The sequence below is a fragment of the Henckelia pumila genome, chromosome 1, assembly GCF_033568475.1.
Source record: "Henckelia pumila isolate YLH828 chromosome 1, ASM3356847v2, whole genome shotgun sequence".
NCBI classification, from domain to species: domain Eukaryota; kingdom Viridiplantae; phylum Streptophyta; class Magnoliopsida; order Lamiales; family Gesneriaceae; genus Henckelia; species Henckelia pumila.
Window position 1 is genome coordinate 96,124,239 of NC_133120.1, and position 27,518 is coordinate 96,151,756.

At 37.8% G+C, this 27,518-nt stretch overlaps 5 protein-coding genes across 5 annotated transcripts; 1 reads left to right on the top strand and 4 right to left on the bottom strand.

The window, feature by feature from the left end:
* The first annotated feature begins 598 nt into the window (after nucleotides 1–598).
* On the top strand, nucleotides 599–1,874 carry LOC140875777 (small ribosomal subunit protein mL103 (rPPR7)-like). The gene has a single exon (XM_073279562.1). It carries the CDS (start codon nucleotides 614–616, stop codon nucleotides 1,742–1,744), a length of 1,131 nt encoding a protein of 376 aa, XP_073135663.1. The 5' UTR covers nucleotides 599–613; the 3' UTR covers nucleotides 1,745–1,874.
* Nucleotides 1,875–2,029: 155 nt separating this feature from the next.
* Nucleotides 2,030–6,658, bottom strand: LOC140880795 (uncharacterized). The gene is made up of 6 exons (XM_073285566.1): nucleotides 6,272–6,658; nucleotides 4,895–5,954; nucleotides 4,631–4,815; nucleotides 3,357–3,393; nucleotides 3,030–3,091; nucleotides 2,030–2,923 (listed from the first exon to the last, which is right to left on the bottom strand). Exons 1-6 carry the CDS (start codon nucleotides 6,358–6,360, stop codon nucleotides 2,479–2,481), a joined length of 1,878 nt encoding a protein of 625 aa, XP_073141667.1. The 5' UTR covers nucleotides 6,361–6,658; the 3' UTR covers nucleotides 2,030–2,478.
* A 1,001-nt stretch (nucleotides 6,659–7,659) lies between these two features.
* Nucleotides 7,660–14,998, bottom strand: LOC140879032 (uncharacterized). The gene is made up of 3 exons (XM_073282668.1): nucleotides 14,985–14,998; nucleotides 8,903–9,545; nucleotides 7,660–8,466 (listed from the first exon to the last, which is right to left on the bottom strand). The coding sequence occupies exons 2-3, from the start codon at nucleotides 9,528–9,530 to the stop codon at nucleotides 7,829–7,831; spliced, it is 1,266 nt and encodes a 421-aa protein (XP_073138769.1). The 5' UTR covers nucleotides 9,531–9,545; nucleotides 14,985–14,998; the 3' UTR covers nucleotides 7,660–7,828.
* A 1,423-nt stretch (nucleotides 14,999–16,421) lies between these two features.
* Nucleotides 16,422–17,854, bottom strand: LOC140879039 (GLABROUS1 enhancer-binding protein-like). The gene has a single exon (XM_073282676.1). The coding sequence runs from the start codon at nucleotides 17,789–17,791 to the stop codon at nucleotides 16,631–16,633; it is 1,161 nt and encodes a 386-aa protein (XP_073138777.1). The 5' UTR covers nucleotides 17,792–17,854; the 3' UTR covers nucleotides 16,422–16,630.
* A 3,764-nt stretch (nucleotides 17,855–21,618) lies between these two features.
* Nucleotides 21,619–23,077, bottom strand: LOC140867210 (oxygen-evolving enhancer protein 3-2, chloroplastic). The gene is made up of 3 exons (XM_073272290.1): nucleotides 22,737–23,077; nucleotides 22,074–22,372; nucleotides 21,619–21,967 (listed from the first exon to the last, which is right to left on the bottom strand). The coding sequence occupies exons 1-3, from the start codon at nucleotides 23,038–23,040 to the stop codon at nucleotides 21,869–21,871; spliced, it is 702 nt and encodes a 233-aa protein (XP_073128391.1). The 5' UTR covers nucleotides 23,041–23,077; the 3' UTR covers nucleotides 21,619–21,868.
* Between the last annotated feature and the right edge of the window lie 4,441 nt (nucleotides 23,078–27,518).

Consider the following 27,518-nt stretch of genomic DNA (forward strand, 5'->3'; position numbering starts at 1 on the left):
TAAGAAATGATTTGATATAGATAATATTAATCATAAAACGAATAATAAAATTAAATACCAAATTCTAAGAATATATAACCGGAATAATAATAAAATAAACTAATAATATTTTTAAATGGGAAACTAATAATATTATTATTGACAATTAGTAGTGTTAACAACAATAAATAAGGATTAAACTTATTTATATTGCAAAATTTTAAGCTATAAATTTGTATTTATGGATGTTCCAATGAGTGAAAAAAAAATTTGTATTTATGGATCGATCGGAGAATAATAACAACTATTACAATAAATTCACACTAAAAATTTATAATTATGTAAAACTTATATTACTAATATAAAATAAATAAATAATAAATATGAATATAAAAATAAATGTCATAAATTAAAACACAAGTGCAATAAACCAATTATTTAATAAAATATGCATGTAGTAGTTTGATAATCATATTATCATATTAGTTCAATTTAATATGTTTGTGTGTTAATGTAATAATGGGTTAAAGGATATATTTGGAACTTAAAGACTATATTTAAAAATTAACTTATATTAAGGTCATGATTATAAGTATTTGTATAAGGCCAATTTAAAAAATCTGTCTAACATCCGATGTCTTCAAATATCTGCAGCCGCCTCCGCCAGATTTTTCAGCAGAGACCCACCGGCACAACCTCAGCGGCACTCTCCCGCAAAGATGATCTCGAATCCCTCGTTGATCAATTCAAGAAAAAATCGAATTCCGCCCACTTCCGACGTAACCGCTTAGCATACAAGATCACTGTCAATCGCCTCGCCAAAGTAAACCGCTTCGCTTGCATTCATGACATACTCAATCATCAGAAACAGTATCCTGACATAACCGATGAACACTTCGCCGCTCGTCTGATACGTCTTTATGGCGAATCAAGAATGTTCGATCACGCCATTCAGCTGTTCGATGAAATGCCAGACCTAAATTGTCCGAGAAGTGTTCTGTCCTTTAATGCCCTTTTGGCAGCCTGCGTTGCTTCAAAGGAGTTTGACAAAGTCAGCGAGCTTTTACGCGAAATTCCCAGAAAATTATCTATAGAGCCTGATATTATATCTTACAACACCATGATCAAAGCTTTTTGCCAAGTGGGAACAATGGATGCGGCTATTTCATTGTTGGACGAGATTGAGAAAAACGGTATTAAGCCAGATTTGATTACTTTCAACATTCTTTTGGACTCGTTCTATAGGGGTGATGCTGACAAGTTTTCCAAAGCTGAAACTTTTTGGAGTTTGATGCAAGAGAAGGAAGTCGTTCCTGATGTAAGGAGTTATAACTCACGATTACTTGGAATGATGAGGCAGAAGCGGGTATCAGAAGCCGTAAATGCGCTCAAAGACATGGAGGAAAAGGGGCCGAAGCCGAACCAATACTCGTATAATGTGATGATCAAAGGGTTTGTGGATGAAGGGAATTTAAAGGAGGCAAAGAAGTGGTACGCGTCCATGAGTAGCAATGGTTGCACGCCAGATTTTATCACATTTGCGACACTTATTCCATTTGCTTGGTCCAATAATGATATTGATTTTGCACACGACTTGTGCATAAACTCTGTTGTCGCCAAAAGGCTTGTTTCGAGTGGGTTGATGCAGAAAGTAGCTGATGCTCTACTTGAGCAATCAGAAGCTGAAAAGGCGAAGGAACTCTTGAAGTTGAGGGACTCGAAGGGTAGATTACCCGATGGGAACTCGTTGACTGCAGGTGATTAGTAGTTTTATTTGCATCTTTTGTTTCTATAAAAAGAACATGCGAGTTACCCGAGGATGCCCCTTTGAAATGAGGCGAATCTTTTTTTTTTTTTAATTAAGCAGGCATTTATCTTGTAAAAGTTAGTTTCTGATTTACTCTTGGTGTTCTCGTTCTTCGAATGTTGAGTATTCTTCAACATCATAAGCTCGACAAGCATTTTGATTCCGGCAAGGTGAAATTGCGACATGCATGTTGCACGTGTAGTGTCTAACAACAGGTTCAAACGGAGATGAGCATATACGCAATTGCAGAAAGTGCTAAACATTTTGTCCGATCAATAATTTTTCACAAAAGAGAGATTGGGATCATGCTCTCAATATTTGCATGTAATCATTAACTAGCCAGAACTTTGGTCAACTGCACAAGAGCTGGAAACTAGCCCCAAAGTCGAGCAGGACATGATTTCAAATCGGCTAAATGAGCACCCGTAAGGGTATAATTGCCACAATACAGTCAGTCTGTTCATTAGAATCAACCCTATAATAATGACATTATCTTCAAACTAAAAATGATTATTTTTTACATCCATTTCTTTTTGAATGGGCTTGTCCTTGTTGGCTGATTTGAGGTGAGGGGATCCAGATTTCAGCAACCAATTTGTATCAATACAATACGCCTTGGATGCAGCTTGCACTACAAATGCTCCAGAGCATGTACGATTTCCCTCGTGAAGGTTTCCACATCTTTCAGTCACTTAGTAGCCATTAATCTGGGGTCTTGGGGTTGGACCCGTTAATCGAGAAAAAGGAATCTGACCAGGCCTCTGAAGACCTTTGGACCCAGAAAATCGATCACCAAGTGCTTGATCAGAGACTGATCTTGAAAACGTCTGGGCAAGCTCAACTGCAGAAGCTGCTTTACCATAGCGAAGAGGGGGAGAGGCTGGCCTTGGTTGTTCCACAGGTTTCCGCCAAGTCTCTGGTGATGGAGGTCTATCCTGTAGCTGCTGATTTCGCTGTTTCTCAGTATCTTTGTTATTCTTTCGAATTTCGTTTCGCCTGTTCCTCATCTGTGGATCAATTCTCTCGCCACTAATTGGTTGATCTCGCCTATCAGCACGCTTCACGTTTTCTGCTTTGTCACCAGAATGGGGAGTGACATGGAAGGATGTGTTAGCCATGGGGGCTACTTGCTTGACCCTTATTATTTCCAATGAAAAAAATGGTTCAATGGTATATTCAAGCTTAAAGCTGTTTCACACACTTGATCGAGATTAGAATTAAAAGAAAAGAACTCTGTACGTACCTTGAGGGAGATTGCACCTGACTACTTATAGCAGCATCATCAATCCCACGCTCCATCAAAATCTGAAACCGTATTGGCATATATAAGTATGAGAACAATGCGCTCCAAAGAAAAGATCAAATCCACAAAGACAACTTAAGAATTAAAAATATCACATCCCCTCGATCGGCATCAGGCCGAGGACTAATGCATCGGAAGATAAGGCCCTCAAAATATTTTAAAGAGGTAAGATAACAGGATGGAAGAAAAAAGAGATTTATATGCCTTGAGCCAGAACATTCTCTATCACGTACAGTTGCAGGTCAACATAGAAAAGTGAAATATTACCTCTTCTCGTGGCCGAGCACCTCCAAAGACAGTGCCTCTACAAGCAATGACAAAGATAAGCAGGATTAGGAACAAACAGAAAGCACATCTCTAATAAAAACGAGGGAGTCTCCAAAGTGTAATAAGAAAGCAATGTCGAACAGTTTTTTTTGTCCTCCCGGCTTTCTTGCCTTTTGAACCAAAAGGGATTTGTTAAAAAGGGAAGCTTGAACCATGCAACAAACAAACCTATCATCACAGACAATAAGCAGTAAACGTAGTTGTATCATAGGAGGAATAATTTCCAGTGACAGTTTATTTGAAATCTTACTTTTCCTACCCAACTGCTCAACCCTTATCCAAAATCCCGTGTGATCAAATTAAGCACCTAGGGCCAAAAATGGGAGGTCATTGTTAATCAAGTGAACCAGATGGTTCGGAGTGTTACTATGCTTTACAACATTTGTGTAAAAAATTTCTTATAGAGAAAAGACCAGCTGCCATAGTTCCAGTGTTCCACTAACAGATAACCTAATTACAGGAGGCAACAAAAGGCCTAAACCCATTCAGCCTGAAGTCTCTCAAACCGATTATGTTAAAAAACAATTGAAAAAGAATGGAAAACAACAGCATCACATGTGAAGTTACAAGTCAGGTGCATTATGCTGTCAGTGCTAAGAACCAGTAGGTTCCACTTTCTGTCAGGTCATGTTTTCATTTGTCATTTACTTGAATATTCAAAACACAATTTGCATCTAAAAGGATTTCATATAACCAAGCAGATACCTGGATAAAAGGTCTTCTCATAGTTATTAAAATCCTACAAGGCCCACTCATAGGGGGTCCATAGCTCAGCGAGGCCCACCCAGGTGCCTTGCCGTTTAGGCATCTAGCGACGGCTCAATCCTTCAACAAAACATGCACCTTAACCATCTAGCCCCAGTCTCAGTGGGATTTAAATGCTCAAGGCGGTTTTTAAGTGTCTTAAATGTAGGGATAGTAACTCAAAGCAAAATGCAAAACAATAACTAGCCGTTTACCATATAGACCAATAAGTAGTTGTTCCATTGTCATACAACATTACAAGGTTTATATTTGGTTGTACTTGATTAAATGATTTCAAATATAAACATTTCTACCACATATCACTCAAAAGGCTTCTCAGTCCTCACTTTAGTAAGGTGTATTATTTGCCTCGCGCTAAGGATCAACCATACCTTTTCAATGCTGCAGGTACAAGACAAGAAACTTACAAAGACAAACCTTTAAAAGAATGTTTTTAAAACTTGATGTACCTTTTTATTTCATTTTTTCCATCTAGTGGTTCAAGATGTAGTGTTCGTGGCTTCAAATTCAGTTTCGAGCGCTCTACAGTTCGATCCAAAACCATAGATTCGGTATTCTCATGATGTACAGAACATTTGGAGTCATTAACTCCATGATCATCACCCACTTGAACATAACTTGGCGGCTGCAGCCCCTGCACTTAAAAAAGGTTATCACAGTGCTATATTGACATACATCTGACACAATTCGAATGCGGTGCCTCAAAACATTACCTGCTTGAAATAAACCTGTGGTTCCAAATGCTCTAACGGTTTGGACCTCGGAAGTAATTTGAGTTTTGGTCGCTCTGATGGTTCTGAAGGCAAGGATGAATGAAACTCTGAACCACCAGATTTACCACTGGCATGAAGTGAACGAAGCCCACTAGAATAAAGTGACGGATTCCTTTCATGCGACTCCATTTGAGTGGTAGGCTTGAGCCCCTCATAAGGTGGTATCTCTTTAACACCACTATGAATCACATCATCAACAATCAAACTCTTTTCAGCATGCATTTCAAGAGTAATATCATGATAGTCGGGAGAATTTGCCACGTTTATCTGATAGTGGTTACTTTTCCCATACATACCGTTGGCTTGGTAAAGAAAATCTGCCCTGGTTTCTGGATTTCCAAGGACTTTGACATCTTTTTGATGAAGAATATGTTCTTTTGAGTTCCACCTACCGGATGAAACCTTCTCAAGAGCACTGGCATGAGCCAACTTTGTTTCTGCAGCTGGAGCAGACCATGCAACAAATGTAGGCTCTTTACCAGCAATAGTGTCCTTTCTTAATCCCCAGGCATTAGGATTGGATCCAGCCACTGTCTTCCCAGAATTATCAGCCACAATAGAATTATTTGACCTAGTACTCAGACTACCAGTAAAATTTTGGGCGCCTAATCCCCCAGTATGCACTTCAATCCGCTTTCCAGCATAAGGGCTAACCATTGAATCACTTGATGATTGTGAAACTTTAACTGAAACAGTCGTACTACCAGTCCTAATACCAGATACATTATCCATCTTAGGCTCTAAAAAACCACTTTCTTGAGCATGAATGTTCACATCACTGATTGTTCGACGAGGACCCGACACCCCATCCAGAGGCTTGCGTTCATCCTCATCAAAATTGCGACCAATCTGTGCGCTATGACTTAAAAATGGGGTCTTGTCATCGAGGTTCCTTGCAGAGCCTGCAGATGCTGGACGCAACCTGTGATCTGACCTGCCCACTGAATTCCCCCATGGTGCCTGGCGATCAAATCCACCACGATCTGCAGGGCGCACCATACTGTCGAGAAAATACATAAAACACATAAATTACTTTTACTTTCAGAACTACCTATAAACATAACGCATGATTTATATCAATATCTGGTCAAATTATCAAGAAGCCTGCATACGAGAAATCTCAGGTGAATAGATAGATCTAGATCCAGGATCTTTATCAAACCCAAAAATCATAAAGCCTCTCCACAAAATAATCCCAAAATCTTGATGCAGAAATGTACAATTTTGATCAATAATCCCATTTAATTGATCAGCAAACCCACCACAATGGATCAATCTTGAACAGAAGTAAATAAATTTTAAAAAATCAAAACTCACACGCCAGGTGCCGAGGGAAGAGGTAGATCGGAAGGTATGGAGCCGCCATGGAAATCTTTCAGAGTCATCGTCGCCTTTTTCTTCGACATTCTCTTCTTAATTTCTCTCTTCCAATCAATCAATTTATGGGTTGTATGCAATCAAGAAAAAAAATCCCTTCCCTTCCCTTCCCTTCCCTTCCCTTCCCGACCAAATCAATCAATTCAATAGCAATATTTCCAAATACAAAAATGAACCAATCTTAATTTTGGAGAACCAATCAGGAAACATTAACTTCCACTAGTACAAACCCCAAAATCAATAATTGAGTACCAGTGAAAGATCAAGAAGAGGCGATTCGAAAGAGAGAGGCGTGAGCGATGCGAAAGAATATAGCGAGAAGAGAGAGTGAAGGGGAGACTCCGCTATATACAAATTTTTTAATAATAAATAAATAAATAAATTGGATGCCCTAATTATTTTTTTTGTTAGTTTTGATATTTTTTTATTTTTTTTGGAAGCAAAGTTTCGATTTTGTTTACCATTTAATTTTCATTTGAATAATATATGACAATCTAAGCAAAAAATATTAATAGGAGCGGTCAAATTATCAAATCAACTAACTACATTTGATTATTTTACAATTATGTTACCGAATTTTTAAAACATTTAATTTTATTGAAAAAATAAATATATATATATATATATATATATATATATATATTGTCCCTATTATATATATATATATATATATATATATATATGATCAATTGATTTAAATTATACAATTAATTTGTCTATGATTCACTGTTTGGCTTGCACAATATTTTTGTTTTGGGTTTTGGCTTCATTTTATCACTTTACATAACGGAACCAAGTCATAGGTTCTTGTTTCCGGTTCTAATTACACAGTCGAAATCTGACTAAGTTATATTTCTTTTCACAAATATGCTAGCTAACCACTGTGTTTTTTTTTCATCGGAGATAAGTTCAAACAACTTGGTCTCAGATCTCGTATCAAACTTGATATCATATGAGCTACAAGTTGTTAGTGCAAATTTAGTCATGTGTGCAGACATACACTTGAGTATGCATACTTTTATTTTGGATATTTCAAACATACTGGGGAGAAATTATATATGTTAAAGAAACATATCCCAAAAAAAGATCCAAATATGTGCAGGAGTCATGAAACAGTTGCTCGAGATTTGATTCTTACAATGAGTCATCTCAGAATTCAGATACAAAGAGAACACAAAATATTGTCAAATTAAAATAAACACATGATATGATAATTGCTCGTGATTACAAATTTATCACGAGTCACAACCTTGGCATCTTTTGTTTTAGGGGGAAAAAAAGAAGAGATTTACACTTTCTATAGCATATAAACCCCAAGATTTAAACTGTGGAAGAAATGTATGGTAACAAAGTTCAATGAATCTACACATAATCCAGGAGAAGGTAAACAGAAGTTAACGTTACCAAATTCTTAGGATCGATCGTATGATGTAGTAATGCAGCAACGGAATCGTTCATCTGAGGAGTGAGTGCCAATGTCCATTCCCTATATCGCCTCTAATGCTTGTAAATCACCACAAAGCAAGGAAGTAGAGCTTTGGGGCTGAGCAAATAGAGTTCTTCGATATTGGAGTGAACCCCTACTTTTCCGGCCAAGGAATCAAAACCCGATTGGCCTGCAATCTCTTCTACGTTTTCCAGAGGCCTGTGCACTCTCCCTGCTATGACTCTGCACACTATTAGAGCTTTCTTGATGGATGGGACACTTTCTTCGTCGATTTGGATAGATTGGAATGCTCGACTGCTGGTCGAAGCTGTGAATACACCAATGCTGTTGCTACTTGATTCTTTCTTGGTAGAAAACCCGCGTCTCAAAATCCTGCATACAATGCATGTGTCTGATGTGCAGAGGGCGGGGTTGTTTTTCGTGCCTAACGAGCATTCGAGAGTGGAGCCGTGGAATCGTAGAAGCTCGTTTCCATCAGCCATGCAGCGTGGATGCTTCTTGGGCAATTTGTTGGCTTTGATTTTAACCATCTCACGGTATTCCTCGAACTGTGCTATTATTTTCTGCATGTTGTGGACTTTCAAGATTCTTTCGATGCCTCTGGAGGAGTTGTCTGGCTTGTTGCAGCTGCCTCGGCAGATTATTTCCACGATTTTTCTCGAGGAGTCTCCTTCAACTAGTTCAGTAACTAAAACAGAAATGTGCAGAGAAATTTAGTTGTCTGGTGGGATGCTGGATTTAATCTGATGTAATTTGCGATGGTTAATCCTACGTAATTCAATTCAGACAAGCACCAGGCACTGAAAAGCCACCATCACTAGAGGTGATGGTTCCATACCAAACCAAAAAATAACCGAATCTATTCGTTAAAAATAAAGAAACCAATGCCAGTTCTATTATGTGAAATTCGAAAACAAAGTCCCCAAAAACCATAAGTTATTGGCTAATATCTGCGTCGATGACTAAACATGTGAAAGTGCATAAAACTAAGAAACAAGTACTCCATTCATAAGGTAAAGGGATGAACCATTAATAGTATCAAAATCTAAATAAGAACTCGCGGAAGAAACTTGAAAACAAACGGAAACTTATATACGGCTAAATTTTTAAACTTCACATCTTACCAGCATGTATGGAGAGGTGATGTTCCTCCACAGCTTCCCACTTGACAAATTTCTCACCACATTTATGACAAAACAATTGAAAATCTCCCCCCAAAGAACACCTTGGCCTTGTGACAATTGCACCGAATCCAGAAGTCCGCCTGGAAAGGCTACTAGACGTCCTCCGAACAGGGCTTCCGAAGCCGCCTGGCTTCTGTCCGGTGCCATGGTACAGCCGTCCAGGGCCCGGAGTTCCAGGCTTCAAGATTCCCACAAAATCCGAAACATCGTCATCTCCACCACCACCACTCCGTCCTTCCTGGAAATCGTAACTGGTACTAGTACTGATCTTGAGTTCACAAGTTGAATTATTCAGCACAACTTCATGAGTTATCGGATTCAGGAGTTCACTGCTGCCTATGGATCTCGGGCTGCAAACTGTTGGCTTTTCTGTATGCCTCTTGCTTCCATGAATCACCACATCCTTTAGATTTGCAATAGACCTGGAACAACCCGAACGGTTGCCACGGCTTTTCTTGGTCACAATCTTGCGAAGATTTTGGCTTCCATCAACGTTTGGATCATGCACGTTTTTGGGCTCTGATTTGCAGTGCAGAGACCTCTTCACAGCAAACCAAACCGCAGGCATCCTCACTTTTGCTCTCTGTCAATTCAAAAATACAAACTTTCAAGAATCACCATTTTTGGTTTCTTGTTTGGTGCATAATCACCATATGAAAAATATGTTTTTGGTAATTGATATTGAAACGGAAAAGGACTGACCAAACCAAACAAGGTCCCCTTCGCAACTAATTCATTAAATTGAAGAATAGACACTGTTTTCTTTTAGTAGACATGCTAGTTAACAGAGAGAGACCACCCGAGAAAAAGGGCCAAAGCCAACGCTATCAATGCAGCCAATTAGTTTCTGATAGTTTGCATTCGAAATATTTGTTTCTTTCTAATTAATCTGTGTGTATTTTATTTAAGAAGAATTGTGAAACCCTGGCGTTAATGTAGATGGTATCAATACAAGGCATAAATGTTAGATACATTCATTATTGTGACATTCAACTGCTGCTAGCCTTTAGCTGCCACTGTTCATGTAAGGCATTAATTAGCCACATGCCCCAGTTCAGATTCCTTCCCATTCAATACTGCTAAACAATATCAAAACTTTTGCTATAATGCATCTACGGACACTATTGCTCGTTGGTTTTTCCGATGTTGAGATTTCTGATGTCAAATTTCAAACTCTACGTATCAGAGAAGAGTTGGATCTAAGAAATTGCTATAGTGCATCTATGATCTACGGACACTATTGTATGTCATATCCCATATTTTAGTTGGAACGGGATATAATGACTATTGTTTGGAAACAAAAATGAAAAGTTAAAAATTATAATTGGGTAGTTTTTTATAAATGAGTAATTATAGTGATTTTAATATTAATTTTTTACTATAATCTGTTTTTGGAGAATCATGTCACAATAAGACTAGCTTAAGTTAAGCTAATATTTTTATAATCGGACAAATGGCCGAACTGGTTTACTTTAAAAAAACCTTTCCACCGACCGGACCATTTTAACCAGACGGTCGGACCGAAAAATCTTTTATATAATATAATATAATTTGAGATCTTCACCGACCACAAGAGTCTCAAGTATTTGTTCACTCAGGCGGAGTTGAACATGAGGCAGAGACGTTGGATGGATTTGCTTAAGGATTATGATTGCGAGATTAAGTACCATCCGGGAGCTGCTAATTTCACTGCTGATGCCTTGAGTCGCAAGGTGCGACTGTCCGCACTTCAGACTTGTTCTATGTCTAGTGCGATCGGTGATTGTTGTTCTTCAGGGTATACCTTCAAGCACAAGAAAGGTATGCAGAGTATCCAGATGTTTGCAATTTTATCTGAGCCAGCTTTGTATTCGCGGATTCGAGATGCTCAGATGTCTGATTCGAAGACCCAGCGTTTGGCTCGTCTAGCCAACGAGGGTAGTACGTCTGGATTTCACTATCAGTCCGATGGTTTCCTGTGTTTGTCTGGTAGACTTGTGATTCCGCAGGATGAAGAGTTGCGAGAGGAGATCTTGTTTCAGGCACATCGCACCAAGTTGAGTATTCATTCGGGGAGCAACAAGATGTACAAGGATCTACGTACTCGATTTTGGTGGAAGGGGATGAAACGCAACGTGTATCAGTATGTTTCGAGATGTTTGGTGTGTCAGCAGGTCAAGGCAAAGCACCGACGACCTGGAGGTTTGCTTCACAGTCTGCCTATTCCGGAGTGGAAATTGGAGTTTATCACGATGGATTTTGTGACCCATTTGCCGATGTCCTCGAGGAATTGTGATGCTATCTGGGTTGTGGTGGACCGACTCACCAAGTCAGCGCATTTCATTGCCTATAACCGAGAGTACACTGTGGATCGTATGGCCCGTTTGTATGTTCAGGAGATCGTTCGACTACATGGAGTGCCTGTGAGCATTGTCAGTGATCGAAACCCCAGGTTCACTTCTAGGTTTTGGGGGAGTGTTCAGCGTGCGATGGGCACTACTCTCAGCTTGAGTACTGCCTATCATCCAAAAACAGATGGTCAGTCAGAACGCACTATCCGTACTTTGGAGGATATGCTTCGAGCTTGCACTATGGACTTTGGTACAGCATAGCAGGATCATTTGCCATTGATTGTGTTCGCGTACAACAACAACTATCATACTAGCATTGGGATGACACCTTTTGAGGCGTTGTACGGGCGACGTTGTCGTACTCCACTCTTCTGGGAAGAAGTGGGGGAGAGGCAGGCTGAGGGACCGGAGTTTATCCAGCAGGCAGTAGATGTTGTTGATCAGATCAAGAAACAGATTAAGACTGCACAAGATCGTCAGACAAACTATGCTAACACTAAGCGTAGGCCTCTGCAGTTTGATGTTGGGGAGAAAGTGTTTCTGAGAGTGTCACCTTTCCGCAGGATTCTCAGATTTGGCCTTAAGGGCAAGTTGTCTCCCAGGTTTATCGGTCCGTTTGAGATCTTGGAGAGCATTGGCGATTTGGTTTATCGTCTGGCTTTGCCACCGTATCTATCCAGTATTCACAACGTGTTCCACGTATCTCTGTTGCGACGGTATGTGACAGATCCGTCTCATATCCTACAGCGGTCTGAGGTTCAGGTGGATAAGGATTTGACCTATGTTGAGAAACCTATTCGTATCCTGGATTATAAGGATAAGGTCTTGCGGAATAAAGTCATTCCTCTGGTTTTAGTTCAGTGGCAGCGCCGAGGCACTGAAGAAGCCACTTGGGAGCTCGAAAGCATGATGCGTACAGAACATCCTGAGTTATTTTGATTTCATTTTCGAATTGTATTCAGTTGTAAACACTGTAAATTTTGCAATTTGAATAAGAGACTGTTTCTGCACCTTGTTTTACATTCGGTACTTAAGATCTGATTTCGAGGACGAAATATCTTAAGTGGGGGAGAATGTAGTAGCCCGAACCCAGTTTTAGTGATTAAGGAGACTTCTAATGGATTAACGGAGCCCGGAAATAGATCCAGAATGATCAGAAATGGTCCGGAGGGTCAGGCAGAACGGAAGCAACGTTCTAGGAATGGATGCAACGTTCGTGCCATCAGAAATATGTCACTGCTTACGTACTTGATGTGACATTGGCACCATCGGAAGCAACGATGGTGAACAGACGCAACGTTTGTCAGGCAGAACGGACGCAACGATCGAGGAACGGATGCAACATTCGTTGTCTATAAATAGGGGTGCCGAGGCTCACATTTGAGCACACCTTTCATCTCTTTATCTCTCGATTCCTTAGCCTTCTAACTTAGATCTAGGGAGTTCAAGGCGTCCCGTTGGGAATCCGGAAGTGGCATAGCGATCCAGGCGTCGTAGCGGAGCTGTGGCCTAGTTTTGAGGCAATCGACAGCAAAGGGCTAACGACGGACGAAGGTATAGCTTTTGTTTTCTAAAAATATTTAGGAGTATGCAATAGCCTAGTTAAGGCTTTTAGAGTTTTTTAATGATATTAGTATCATTTGGCAGTGTAGTGCGGATTATAGGCGTAGACCTAGAGCTGGTAGAGTGCACCTAGTATTTGAGGTACGAAAGTACTGTTCGAGATATCCTGACTGAGTATGCATGTATTATGTGACTGCATGATTTATATGCCATGATAACCAGATCAAACAATGTATAAACCCAATACAACAGAATAAAAACCTAGGCAAAGCTCCAGCTGGACAATCACTGCCTAACCCCTCTTGGATCCACCTGCCTCGTCCAATCGCAAACATGTCCCACGAAATAGGGTGTCCAGAAACACATAGTACGAGACGTGAGCATAAAACGCTCAGCACGAGAGTATGAGTATACATGAATGCAAGTGAACCGCCTACTGACTAGAGGTCAAGAATAGATAACAGAGACAGACTGGGCCCTGGTATGTAGCACGTTGTATAATATTTGAGTATTTACAGATTTCTTTCCTTGGGATTGTATAATGTTTTTGGTTTCCGCAGTTAAATTCTGATTTACTGTTTGATTAAGTTAATTGCATGCCCAAGTTCTGTTTAGTAGGTGATCTCGATAAGGGTTACTACAGTATATATATTAAAATATTAAATTAAGGTTTTAAAATTTTAAAAAACAAATATTTTTTTAAAAAAATTCGAAAACCGATTTGACCGGTTCCTGACCGGTTATGACCGTAAAAACGGTTTTTCGGAGTAATTCGAACCGGACTAGTAACCGGTTCCCGATCGAACCGGCCAGTTCGGTCCGGTATTGAAAACATGGAGTTAAGCAAAATTTAACGCATAATCTAAGTTTAAGAAAAAAACGAGTAAATATGTAAGTCAAAATCTAATCATCACTTATTTAGTGATTACAAACACACCCTAAATTATTTCTCTTCAAGTTGGGTGATCTTTTCAACTCAACTCCTCGATGTTGGGTGTTTCATTGGCATTTCTTGGTTTAAGAAACACCGAGTGATTTTTTCAAACCAAAATCTAATAATTTTTTTTTAGTAATTGAAAACACATCCATAATCTTTTTTCCATTCGAGTTGGGTAATCTTTTCTTCTAATTCAGCTCCTTAGGTGTTGCATTGGCTCTTCTTATCTCCGGAGTAAAAGCACAGCCAACAAATCATAGCCTCGCAATGGCCGCTGCTCCAGGGGTATAGTTTGTGCTTGGTGTATACCTGTAAATTGTAATACAAAAGGAAGAAAGAAACCGAGCACAGCGGGGATCGGCAATCTTTGGCTATCTTTGCACCCTCAAAACAAATTTTGAATAAATGTACAAATTTGTACCTCAAGCTAATTTAACATGTACCTACTAGCATTAGAGCTGTCAAACGGGTCAACTCATGGTAGGGCGGGGCGGGGCGGACCGACCCACCAAAAACCTATCTTTTGACGAGTTGATGACGGGACGATCCACCATCCTGGAGGGCTGAAAATCCTCAACCCAACCCAAGGTGGGTTGCGGGTTAGGCGGGCCGGCCCGCGGATTGGCTCATGAGAAATAAAAATAAATAATAAATATTATAATTAATTATAAATATCATTTCATAAATAAATATTAATAAAAACATATTAATAAAAATTTTAATTATTGATTTCATGTGTGTAAATTTTATATAAAGTAATTAATACAAAAAAATTAACAACTTTTATTAAAAAATACATATGTCACAATAAAAATAAAAATAAATTATTAATTCTTCAGGCCCACGGGCCAACCCAGGGTAGGCCCATCTAGGCCCACCTTTTGTTGGGTTGAAAAAATTTCAACACAACCGACTTAAATTATGTGGCGGACCGGGTCGACCTGATGGGCCTAACCCAAATTGACGGCTCTAACTAGCATACACGTTGATTGATTGATATAGAGTCATGAAACCTGATACGTGCATGTGTGTTTCTAACCATAAGAAACAACCGACATGGCGACACAGGTGTAAGATAAACGATATCCAGCTACAACATATAGCATTAACAAAAATAGAGGGTGGGATTAAAATTCAAAATGCAAACTTGGTATAATCCATCAACAATCTGTATTTGACCTTTTACACCCACATTTTTTATGAACGATTCCCACATACCATACAGGCTAGATAGAATCCTGCTTCTGGAAAAAATGAATATGAAAGCAGAAACAATCAAGATAACGTTTACAATAACAACTGTCAGCCAGCAATTTATATATATAAACTGAAATAATCATCACAATGAGACGTAGAAAAGATTTAAACTGTCAATTTCATCCACAATTTTTCACAGCATTTTTCATGACAAAAACAAAAAAAAAAATTATATGAAGACGCAAATATCACCATATTCAGAGGAATGTGCCAATTGTGTTTTCAACAACTTCAAAGAAAACAGAACCTGTCTACAGCTCCAGTTTTTACAATCCTTTAAAGATTAAGATTTAAGCATTCAGTAATTAGCATTGCAAGTATTCCTCAATCATCTCATTAAACAAAAATACCCGTACTCAAAATCAGGAAACTATTTATAGATCATCAATATAATCACTGTGTACAAGGAAAGATATCATGGTGATTGATTTTCATAAAACACATTAAATTTGCCCTCTGCCTGGCACAACCAACATTATTATCCTCGAGAAAGGGCAGCCCCATTGTCACATTTTATTTAAAATTGCATTTTCCCAGCTCTCTTTAGTAGCTGGTAAAGTGTTTTTAACAAGTAACTCCTAATGTTTCAAAAAAAAAAAAAAAAAAAAAAAAAAAACAAGTAACTCTTAAGTCTCTAACTGTAGTCTGACATTACAAGTGAAAAGCACGGAAATGGAATGAAGAAAACTTCATTAGTATTGGCCCTATTTCTCTAGAGGACATTCAAATTCAATATTGGCTCTCAGTTTCACTTGCACAAAATTCCACCCGTCTGCCATAGTCCCATACCATTTGGTTCGATTCTCTTCTCGGAAATGCTTTCAAGACCACTACTTAAACTAAAAGGCCAAGTGGACCTACAGAATAAAGGTAGTGGAAATGCAATTTCAACTGGTAAAGTGTTTTTTTACAACTCTTAAGTCTCTAACTGATAGTCTGACATTACAAGTGAAAAGCACACAAAATGAATAAAGAAAATTTCATTAGTACTGGCCCTATTTCTCTAGAGGACATTCAAATATTGGCTCAGTTTCACTTGCACAAAATTCCACCCGTCGGCTATAGTCCCATGCCATTTGGTCGATCCTCTTCTCAGAAATGCTTTCACCCCCACTGCTAAAACTAAAAGGCCAAGTGGACCAACAGAATAAAGAGAGTGGAAGCATACAAGCTTTGAATCCGGATGTATCATAAGGAAGGCTGTAACTTGTTCGAGTTAGCTCATTGGGTAAGAAAAGAGTAATTTTGTTGGCTTAGTGTAAGTGAAATGGTGCATACACCATGAACAAACCCATAACAAAAGCCAAACAACAATAGAGTTTATCAGAATGAACTTACCACAACAGAAGTATTAACTGGAAACCAACAAAAATAAAAATCAAACCAAACCATATATAGCATAAAACACTTGGAACTTAAAGCTTACTACTTAAATAGAACAGTCTGAAGATTATAACCAAAGTTAACAGGTGATAAATACCAATGATAGTAAACTAGAAACTTAAAAGAGGATTCCACCACTAGCCTGATAATAACTACTAGAACAACACAGGCATGAACCAACAAGTCATTCACAATTCATTAATTGGTAGACTTCAAAACATCCAATACGAGCTTCGTCTGTGCACGCAACAGGTCCAGCTTCTTCAGATGGAGCTCCACCTCCTCCTGTCTCAGCTTTCTCCACTCTCTTGCACCCTCCAGTTTTTTGTCTCCCTCAAAAAATTCTGCCCCAACCCTCAAAATCCTCTCCTCTACCGTCTCATTACTGGAAATCGATTTCTTATATCCCAAAATGTTAAATTCATCATTCTCATCCTCCAAACACTTCCCTTCCTTAGAATGCACATCTCCAACTGCATTATCATTTGTGTTCGAATTCTTTCTTGCAGCATTCCCATTCGCCTTTGGACTCCCGACTGCCTTTTCAACCCCAGTTTCTTTGCCCTTCTCACTTCCCCAGACAATCTTTGACAATTCGTAAGCTTTCTGCTCGTGGGGCTTTGAAAAGGTCATATCTTTACCCACTTTCTTCTCTTTGATCTTGTTATTCACGTACTTTTTTTTCAGCCTCCTGATTTTATCCTGTAACTGAGCTCTAGTCACGTCCACATGCAGATTTTTCTTAATGAAATCGTGAAAAGCATTCAAATCAGCAACCGGATCGGATCTCTTCTTCTCCGCATATTCGACCATGCCTTCAAGAACAACAATCTCGTCATCCTGGCTCCACAACCTCTGAAAAAGTTGTTTCTTTGTCTCCTCAACGGATTTCTTAACCGAACTCTCAGATTGGGGTTCCGGTTTCTTCTTCGACCTCTTGCTTTCCTTGTCCTCCATCTCTTTCTCTTCCGCGGGGCGTTTTGCGCCAGTGGATTTAACAGGAGTTGAGGAGCCTGCGGCGTTGGGTTTAGATCTCGGCTTTGCAACAGATTTCTGCGGGCTATCCATGGGTTTGGAGGCGAGGGGTTTGACTTCACGGTTGGGTTCCTCGGAGTCCGATTCGGATCCGGATTCTTCATCGTCGGAAGAAGATGGAGGCTGGGGATTTGGAGTGGTCGGAAGTAGGGTTTTCTTGGGTGCAGCAGGCGCTGGCAAGGGCTTCTTGAGAAATTGAGACTTGCCCTGTTCGGGTTCAGAGTCAGATTCGGAGGATCCATCTTCAGACGAACCTTCGTCTCCTTCGTCGTCGGATTCAGTTTCGGACTCGACGGGCTTCTCGGGCTGCCGATTTTTGGCCATCTTTGCGAGAGAGAGAGAGAAAGAGAGAGAGAGAGAGTAATTGAGAACTAGTTTATAACCGGAAATTACAAATACAATTGATAATAGATTTTATCTCATTATTTACATATTTATATGGACGCGTCTATTGAAATTCCCTCGAAAGGTAAATCGCCGTCGATAATCATAAAATAGGGCCCATTATAATATATGGACTATAGAGAAAAATATCAGATTTATTTAAAATTTTTGAAAATTAATAATTTTTTTAAAAAAAATTCGACGTTTTTATTAGTTAATTAACTTTAAATATAATTTTATTAGTTTTGAATGAAGTAATTAATTGTAAATAAATTACAAATAAAGTTTATAATTGCAAATTTAGAGTGATCAAACCATCAGCCATAATTCTTCTGCTCCACTAATATGCTACACTCCATGCTTCACCAATCAATCGAGTGACACATGTATTTTATCTTTAATTTTTGTAATTGACTTGTTAATTACTAAAAACAAAACCTATTATATATCTTTCCTAAACAACCTTTCTTATATGAACAAAATCATTCCAAAAACAGAATGATTTTTAATTCCACACGAACATAAAAAAGATTTTTTTAAAAAAGTAATGTATTCAAAAAAAAATTAATTATTAGCACAGAGAGACTCAAAAATTTAATTTATCTGAATGAATTTATTTTTTTTATATAATTAGATGTATCATCATAACAATAAAAAAATTTAAAAACACAAAATGAAAAAAAATAGAATAGAACCTCATCGAGGGGTGATCCAGTAATGTCCATATATATATATATATATATATATATATATATATATATATATATATATATATATATAATTGATAAAAATACCAACATAGTTAACCATTAGAGGTTAACATAGAGAATCAGAGTCCAGAGATGTCAAAAAAATTTAAATTTATCCAAAATTCCACTTTTCATTAACAAAAACATCATACAATAAAAATCGGTTAACTACATTAAAAAAAAATATATATATATAATAGAAAACGTATCAAAAAGATACCTAAAAAATATTCAATCCCGACAAATTTTTATTTATTTTTATTATGATATATATATAAATTACATAAAGAAAATAATTTAAGGATTAATTAGGTTTTTTTTAGTTCAAAGATGGCAAAAGATGAATTTGTTTTGATTGATTTGGTAAATATGGGAGAGAATAAATGGGTGGAGAATTTATTAAGATTTTGTTTGCTAGAAAATAGGAAGTAAAAATATTCCTAAAATAAAATTGTATGAAATCAATCAAAGTACATGTGTCAACCATTTAGTACATGGAGCATAGAGTGCTGCATCAAGATGGAGCAGAGGAATCTTGGCCCAAACCAACATAGGTGCTCCCTCTTTATAATAACAAGTCACCGTGACATATGCGATACGTGTCTTGTAAATATATAATTTGGTAAAGACTCTAACTTGATAAGGTGCAGGCAGAAAAAATTTTAATTTGACAGTGAAGAAAAAATGGAAGAGAAAGAAGAATGTTAGATGAAAAATCGAAGAAAAAGTGGGAGGAAATAAGACATGATAGTTTTTTTTAGTGTGGGGGGTATAATAGAAATATTAAGAAAATTTGTCATGAAACCAAAAACAGTTTTTCTAGGGTACACACACTTAATAAGATAGTAAAGATAATACTAGCGTCTTTGCACATGTAATACGTGTACATATATTGTTTGTATTTTAAAATATTATATTTTGTGAGATGAAAAATTGATGAAAAAAACTTGATTTTATTTTAAAATAGAGAATAAATCGACCAAGTTATAAGAAAATTAATTGAAAATATATAAAATTAATTGTATTTAATAAGGGTAAATTTGGATTAATGGCATTTTACAAACGTAAATATGAAAGTTTACAAAAATATACCAAAAATAGTTATTATAGTACTCTCTTGCTTTATTATAAAGTAATAAATATAATAATAGATAATATAACATAATATATGCGATTCAATTATTCAGTTCTTATTATCACGGTTTTGCATTTCCTCACTTTCGTCATTTTGAATGATTTTGATGTCCCTAAAAATATATGAGTCTAATCCGACCCGAACCCAATAACACATGATCTTAGAAGGGTACTATGAGACCATCAAACCCTATTTTATGAGGAGCCCATGTTGTAATAGTCCAGTCAGGATAAAAAAACAATGGTTTGAAGCTCAAGCCCTAACTGCAAAGGCTCATTGGGATGAGCTTTATCTAGGCACGGTAAAAGCCCGATCGAGCCCAATAATCTAAAAGTCGGGATAAAGTAAATATTTGAGGATCTTTATCATATAAAGATAAGCTATGCCCAATTCTAGATATGATCAGATATTAAATCGGCGCAAGAGTTTTAACCACCATTATGATAGAGTCCTGCCTACTTATGCCTACTAACTTGAGCCCTAACAGGAAATCTACTGCAAAAGGTAATTCACCCCTCTAGTCTCTATAAATACATATATTATTTATGGCTTTACACATTTACCTTTGCTCACACATCAATCACACATATTCTCTTGTTCTTTTACTTTTGTTATATTCTTCATCTTCTGAGCTAAGATGAGCTAAGAGATGTGCTAAGAAGCTAAGAATGAGCCTAGGAGCCCACATGGGGATAGATGAGTTGGTAAAACCTGAGGTGACGTGAAAAAATATTCTCCAGCGTTGCTGGTTTGATCCTCGTGTGAAGCATATTCCTTGCTGAAATATTTTGGGTGTATGCTCTAGGGGTTGAGTCATGTTGCTCCATCCTTCAGGTCTCTGCCGCTCGTGCACATATCTCGATTTAACCTGATCATGAGTCAATGGGTCTCTGACTCATGAGTCATGTGAAATGAGATTCCCTTCGGGATCAACCTTTTTTTTTTTAAGAATGGGCCTAGGAGTTGGGGAGGTTAGGAGGTACTACAAAGGTGGGGATGAGTTAAGGATGATGATGACGAAGGAGAGTAGTTAGGGAAGAGAGTACCTGGGTGGACAAGTCTTTATCCTAACCTTCCTCTAGAGGGCGAGGCCCCATAGCTTAAACCATCCAAGGGCGAGGCCATGCTTTGGATCGCCCAAGGAAGGCGAGTTTTGGATGAAGAAGTGCGTGAGCTACACGCACTTGGTCCCTACGAAAAAAAATAGTCCTCTACATCTCTCCCTATAATTATCGGGCTTAGTCATTTCATTTGGACATATTCACTTTCAATTCGAGGGGGTCAAGCTCATCTTTTTTTTATTAGTTCAGATCTCTGACTTAAGAGTCAGAGAGGCTACGCCATGATACCCTCCCAATCCCCTCTAACACTATTTGCTTGGCTTCAAATTCACTTTGGACTTGGCGCATTGGGCTTAGGTTGGATTCTTACTTTTGCATTGGACCCCCCAATTTTCAGGAGTATCATTCTACAATACAAATACTTCCAAGGTAATGCAAGCTCATGGTTTATTGGAAATGCATTGAAGTTAGAATGAACCATTAATGTAACATGTGCAGTGGAATGACATCAATACATGCAATCAAAACTTGGTTACTGCCGCTTGTCCAAATTGATGGAATAGTTAAACTCTTGGCCAAAGGTCAAAAGATCGATTCCCCCTACCTACATTTTTCTTGAACTAGTTTATCACACGAGACTTGCTTAGTGTGGTTTACATGGCTAACATAGTTTGCAGGTTATTGTGTTAGTCTGAAAAAAAAAAAACTTGGTTACTGCCGGTTGCGCTACCAGTTTGTCTAGTATACATCGACCGATTACGATTACGAGTCCCATAGTCATTTAAAGAGAGAAACCAAAAAACTTGCAGTGTTCAGAAGCAATTGAGAAGCCAAAATATGTGTAGCATGTTTAACAGTTCATGAAATCTTTGCTAATATTTGGACATACTTTCGGTACAAAATACCATGTTCGAGCATCAACCTGGAACATCGAATGAGGGTTTCAGCAGTGCAAATTCAAACACGCTATTTGCTTTGGAGAAAATTCTTGGAATTGCATATAAGACATAAAGAGTATCTGATAAGACTCGAAATAAAATCTTACAACATTCATGTACACAGCTAATTCATTCTAACCAATCTTGGAAAGAACATCATTCAGTGTTGATACAGTCTCAGCATAGTACTTCTCGGCCTCGGGGCTGCTCTTGATCTTTGCGGCATGGTCCAGCTGATACAGAAACAAGAACAAAGAGACAAAAGATTTAGTCGGGCCGGGGTTTAATAATAACCCTGCATATATGATTAATAAAACAGTTAAAGAGTTTCGGCCTTACGTTGCTGATGGTGTTGAAAAGCTTTCCAGTAAGGTCTTTCAGTGATTGTTTCTCTGCTTTGGATGGCTTGGCGGAAATGATGGTGTTGAGGTCATAACGAAGTAACGAAGCCTTTAGACGAAGGTCCATTTGGACGTAAGGCCAAGCTTTCTTGTCGATGAAAGACTTCACATTTACTATGTCTTTGGCAGACTCCTTAGCACGAACTGCAGCTTCAGCTGGTGCCAGCGGCTGAATGTAAAACCGCTCCTTGAGAGGCAAATCCGTGTCTCTTGCCTGGTCAGAGTTCAAAGTTCCGGCTGAAATCCACATGGTACCATTAGTCAGTCGGATTGAAATTCAATTCGAAATAATTTCCAGAACGGATCCAGGAATCAGAGTTTGGGTGGAATTAGATCGATGCTTTGAATCATTGTTTTCTGATGTGGTCACTGGTCAGCATACTAGTTCAATATTTTTATCAAACACTTGGCTAATTATATTTGCTACCTAGCTAATAATTCTGATTTCGCCACAGTTAAGCCAATTTCTCCAGTAAAAAATATCTTTGTTTTGTTATATACACAGGTAAAGTTGATCCGTCTCGATCCCCGGTTTAAAAGGAAGTTAGTCCACGGAAATATACATCTGCTAAATATACAGATGCTAAATAGTACTACTTACGCAGCCCTCCGGATGGTGGCGGCGGCGGTCCAATCTTAATGGGCTTGGCTTCGATGGCGAGAACGGCTTGAACAAAAGATCCTGAAGTAATACCAGCCGCGACAAGACCCAAGGCGGCGCGGCGGCTGGTGATCTCAGTCTCGGTCTGCAGGTTGGCTTTAACAGCGAACCCCGGAGTGGCCAGGGCAACTTTGCTTGCGCCAGCTCCATTCAATCGGCTCGAGCCACTGAGCTGAAGGCTACCTTCCAGGACGACTTGAGACGCGCCGCGCAGGCCAGCCATAGACGCCATAGCTTGAGCCATCTCCTTTTCACTTCCTTGCTCTCAAGAAATTCGCAGGCACAAATAAGCGAAGTATAATCTGATAAAGTCGTGTTTGTGATGTAGAATGCGTCTTATCCGACTTCGGATATGATCCTGGCCAATCAGTGTTTGAGAGTTTGACAATTAGGATTTGGTTCTCTCTGGGGCAATAGGATTTCGACACGTGGATTACTAAAGATTTTATTTATCACATATTTTTTAGATTAGATAGATAGTCTGAATTTTGTTACCTTGCGAGACTATTTGGATATTTATGCATGGTCCGCGTAGCTGAATTAAACAATTGAAAAATATCTTATTATGGATGTCATTGGCTAGAGGAAAATAATCAAATATGACACCAAGAATATAAATTTTTTCCAATAATGGTTAGGGCTAGGGAAAAATACCAAAATACCGTCATACCACATGTATCGTACCAAAAAAAACCGTAAATACTGTACTGAAATTTTCGGTATCGGTATCGGTATATGATTTGCAAAATTTCGGTATTTCGGTATATCGAAAAAATATTTAAAAATTCGATATGCACGGTATCGGTATACCAACTTTTTAAATATTTTTTAAACTAGTTTTTAAAAGAAAATGTCGGTATACACGGTATCATACCGATACCGTACCGAATTTCAGTATATCGAAATTTTCAGTACAATATACGATATTCGTTGAATACCGCGATATACCATAACGACCAACCCTAATAATGGTATTGTTGAGAGAAGGCATCAAAACGAGTGGACTAGAAATCATAATCACTCACTCCCAAAATCTGATCATATATTATTTCTTATTATATTTAAAATTATTTTATATTATGCAAAGGGTAAAGTTAGATTATAATTGTTTTTGTAATATTATTAACATTGTTTCTTGTAAAAGTGATGAAGTACAATGATTTACTTGTTTTGGAAACATATATATGTTGTAGAGTAGAAGTCATCCAAATATAGGTACACATAAAAGTTATTGGAAAAATAAAATTTACGAATAAACTTTTTTATCTCATTTTTATTTAATTTATTCAAAAAAAAAATTATTATTATTTTTTCAAAAATTAGGTAATAAGGTGCATTAATAAAAATAAATAAAAAATGCTACTAAACGTAGAAACTATATTATATATTTGGAATAAACGAAAAAATAAATGTAGCTTATATATTTGGGATGGAAAGGCACTAATAGAAATTAATTATCAAGCGGAGGCACATATTGTATAATAGGAGGCTAGAAGTAATTGATCCCTATAATTAATTTATAATCTTTTATGGAATGAAATCTGTTGTGATAAAGTAAAAATTAATGGTAAAAAGTAAAAACTCTAAAACTCAAAATATATCAAACTCTACATTTTATAATATTTTTCTCTCAACTCAATTGTATTTTTCATCATAAATGAAGACCTATTTATAGATCCACATTTGAGATTAGTCCAAAAATAAATACATCATCATCTACATCATCACACACTAATTTTCCACATTTTACAACTCAATATTCAACATTCAACATTCAATATTCAACATAATATTAATAATAATAATATATTTTTCAACACTCCCCCTTGTGATGATGATCGTGATATGATGACTGTCTTCATTACGTGTTTTATACTGCCTCGTTAAAAACCTTACTAGGAAAAACCCAATGGGATAAAAATCATAGTAAGGGAAAAAGAGTGCAGCCACGTAAACTCCCCCTCATGTTAACATGAGTGATTCTTCACATATTTCGTAGATTGCGCATCCCAATGTTGTATATATGCTTTCTGAATATCGTCGTGAGAAGTGCCTTTGTGAAGAGATCTGATGAGTTCTCACTTGATTGAATGTAACAGATATCAATATCTTTATTCTTCTCAAGCTCTTGAGTGTAGGCAAATAATTTTGGGGGGATATGTTTTGTTCTGTCACTTTTGATGTATCCTTATTTCATTTGAGCAATACATGCAGCATTATCTTCATACAACTTCACATGCTTCTTGTCTACTGATAATCCACAAGAAGTTTGGATATGTTGTGTCATTGATTTTAGCCAAACACATTCACGGCTTGCTTCATGTAGCGCAATAATCTCAGCGTGATTTGATGAAGTTGTTACGAGTGTTTATTTCTGTGAACGCCAAGAAATTGCGGTGCCTCCACGAGTAAATACATATCCGGTTTGGGAGCGTGCCTTATGTGGATCAGATAAATATCCAGCATCAGCATAACCAATGATACTTTGATTGGTCTCTTTTGAGTACAAAAGTCCCAAATCTGTCGTTCCTCGTAGATAACGGAATATATGTTTAATTCCGTTTCAGTGCCTTTTTGTTGGATATGAACTGAATCTTGCCAATAAATTTACAGCAAAAGATATATCAGGTCTAGTGCAATTTGCAAGATACATAATGGCACCAATGACACTTAGATATGGTACTTCAGGACCAAGAATAACTTCATCACCTTCATATGGACGAAATGGATCTTTTTCTATGTTTAATGATCTTACAACCATTGGAGTACTTAATGGATTTGATTTATCCATATTAAAATGTTTAAGGACCTTTTCTGTATAATTTGCCTGGTGAACAAAAATTCCACATTCTTTTTGTTCGATTTGCAAATCCAAACAGTACTTGGTTTTTCCAAGATCCTTCATTTCGAATTCTTCCTTCAAGTACATCATAACTTCTTGAATTTCCTTATTCGTTCCAATGATATTTAAATCATCAACATATACAGCAATAATTACACATCCGGATGTTGTTTTCTTGATGAAAACACAAGGGCATATTGGATCATTTACATATCCCTTTTTCATCAAGTGCTCACTTAGCCGATTATACCACATTCGGCCGAATTGCTTCAATCCATATAATGATCTTTGCAATTTTACAGAATAAAATTCTCTGGGTTTTGAACTTTGTGCTTCAGACATCTTAAATCCTTTAGGAATTTTCATGTATATATCACTATCAAGTGATCCGTATAAGTAAGCTGTAACAACATCCATGAGACACATTTTCAAATTTTCAGACACTGCCAAACTAATCAAATATCGAAACGTAATTGTATCCATAACAGAAGAATACGTTTCTTCATAATCAATTCCAGGCCTTTGAGAAAAACCTTGTGCAACAAGTTTAGCTTTATATCTGACTATTTCATTTTTCTCATTTCGCTTTCGAATAAAAACCCATTTGTATCCAATAGGTTTTACACCTTCAGGTGTGAGGACTATAGGTCCAAAAACATTACGTTTATTCAGCGAATCCAATTCAACCTGGATGACATCTTTCCATTTTGCCCAATCATGACGAGTTTTACATTCACCAAAGGATTTTGGTTCATGATCCTCGTTTTCATTTATGATGTCACATGCCACATTATAAGAAAATATCTCATCAATATCTTCTATATCTCTTCGGTTCCATATTTTTCCAGTATTAATATAATTGATAGAGATTTCACGATTTTTGTCAGTTTGTGGTTCTGACAGAACATTTTCATCATCAGGTGTTTTTTCTGGAACACCATTTTCTATTTTATGACCATCGTGTTTCTCTATGCCTTTTATTTTTCGAGGATTTTTATCCTTGGAACCGACTGGCCTTCCACGCTTCAAGCGTTTTATGACATCATGAGTGTCTTCAATTTGTTTCTTTGGAATTTCAATTCGAGCAGGGGCATTTACAGCATGTATATATGATTTTGTTACCCCTTTTGTGTCTGCAAATGCATCTGGAATTTGATTTGAAATTCTTTGCAAGTGCACAATTTGTTGTACATATTTCTCACATTGTTTGTGTAGTAGACCGGTTCCATTTTACAAGATTAAGTGATTTTAAACATGTTAGAAAATGACATATAATTTTAAAAGTGTCAAAACATGTTTAAGGAGTCCTTATTTGGTAAAAATAAGTGGAAAATCAGATCCGAAACGTCCGAAAATGGTGGGGTAGGTCTCGGGGGTCTTGGGGGCCCAAAACCAGTTTGGAAACATGAGAAATAGTTCGGAGCTTTCGGGCAGATCGAAGCTTCCGATCCGAGATAGGAGCTTCCGATCCGATATCGGAGCTTTCGATCTCAACCAGAAACAGGTGTCAAGGAGATTTAAACACGTGGCCAGATGCAGGAGATCGGAGCTTCCGCTGCGATCGGAGCTTCCGATCTCGGCCGTCCAAAACGTGGCAAACATGCACCGATCGGAGCTTCCGATCGTGGCCTATAAATAGGGGTTCCGAGGGCCACAATTTCACACCAATCTCACATTTTCTCTCTCGGTTTTAGAGTATTCTAGGTGTTTTAGGGGTGATTCTAGCCTTCTTAGGCTTGGTCCGGAGGTTGGCGAGGTGCTCCAGGGTTACGGTGGAGTGGTGCCCAAGTTCTGGGGCAATCTTCATCAGTGGGCTGACGACGGACGCAGGTATAGCTCTGGCTCCTTATAGTAAATAGGGAGTATGCTATAGCGTAGTT

Coding starts and splice junctions, on each gene's coding strand:
- LOC140875777 (XM_073279562.1), top strand. CDS start 614: ATGTCTTCAAATATCTGCAGCCGCCTCCGCCAGATTTTTCAGCAGAGA.
- LOC140880795 (XM_073285566.1), bottom strand. CDS start 6,360: ATGTCGAAGAAAAAGGCGACGATGACTCTGAAAGATTTCCATGGCGGC. Junction 5,955..6,271: donor CTTCCCTCGGCACCTGGCGT/GTGAGTTTTGAT, acceptor TTTTCTCGACAG/TATGGTGCGCCCTGCAGATC. Junction 2,924..3,029: donor CAGGTGCAATCTCCCTCAAG/GTACGTACAGAG, acceptor GGAAATAATAAG/GGTCAAGCAAGTAGCCCCCA.
- LOC140879032 (XM_073282668.1), bottom strand. CDS start 9,530: ATGCCTGCGGTTTGGTTTGCTGTGAAGAGGTCTCTGCACTGCAAATCA. Junction 8,467..8,902: donor TCACCTCTCCATACATGCTG/GTAAGATGTGAA, acceptor TTTCTGTTTTAG/TTACTGAACTAGTTGAAGGA.
- LOC140879039 (XM_073282676.1), bottom strand. CDS start 17,791: ATGGCCAAAAATCGGCAGCCCGAGAAGCCCGTCGAGTCCGAAACTGAA.
- LOC140867210 (XM_073272290.1), bottom strand. CDS start 23,040: ATGGCTCAAGCTATGGCGTCTATGGCTGGCCTGCGCGGCGCGTCTCAA. Junction 22,373..22,736: donor GCCACCATCCGGAGGGCTGC/GTAAGTAGTACT, acceptor TGTGGATTTCAG/CCGGAACTTTGAACTCTGAC. Junction 21,968..22,073: donor TTTTCAACACCATCAGCAAC/GTAAGGCCGAAA, acceptor TTTCTGTATCAG/CTGGACCATGCCGCAAAGAT.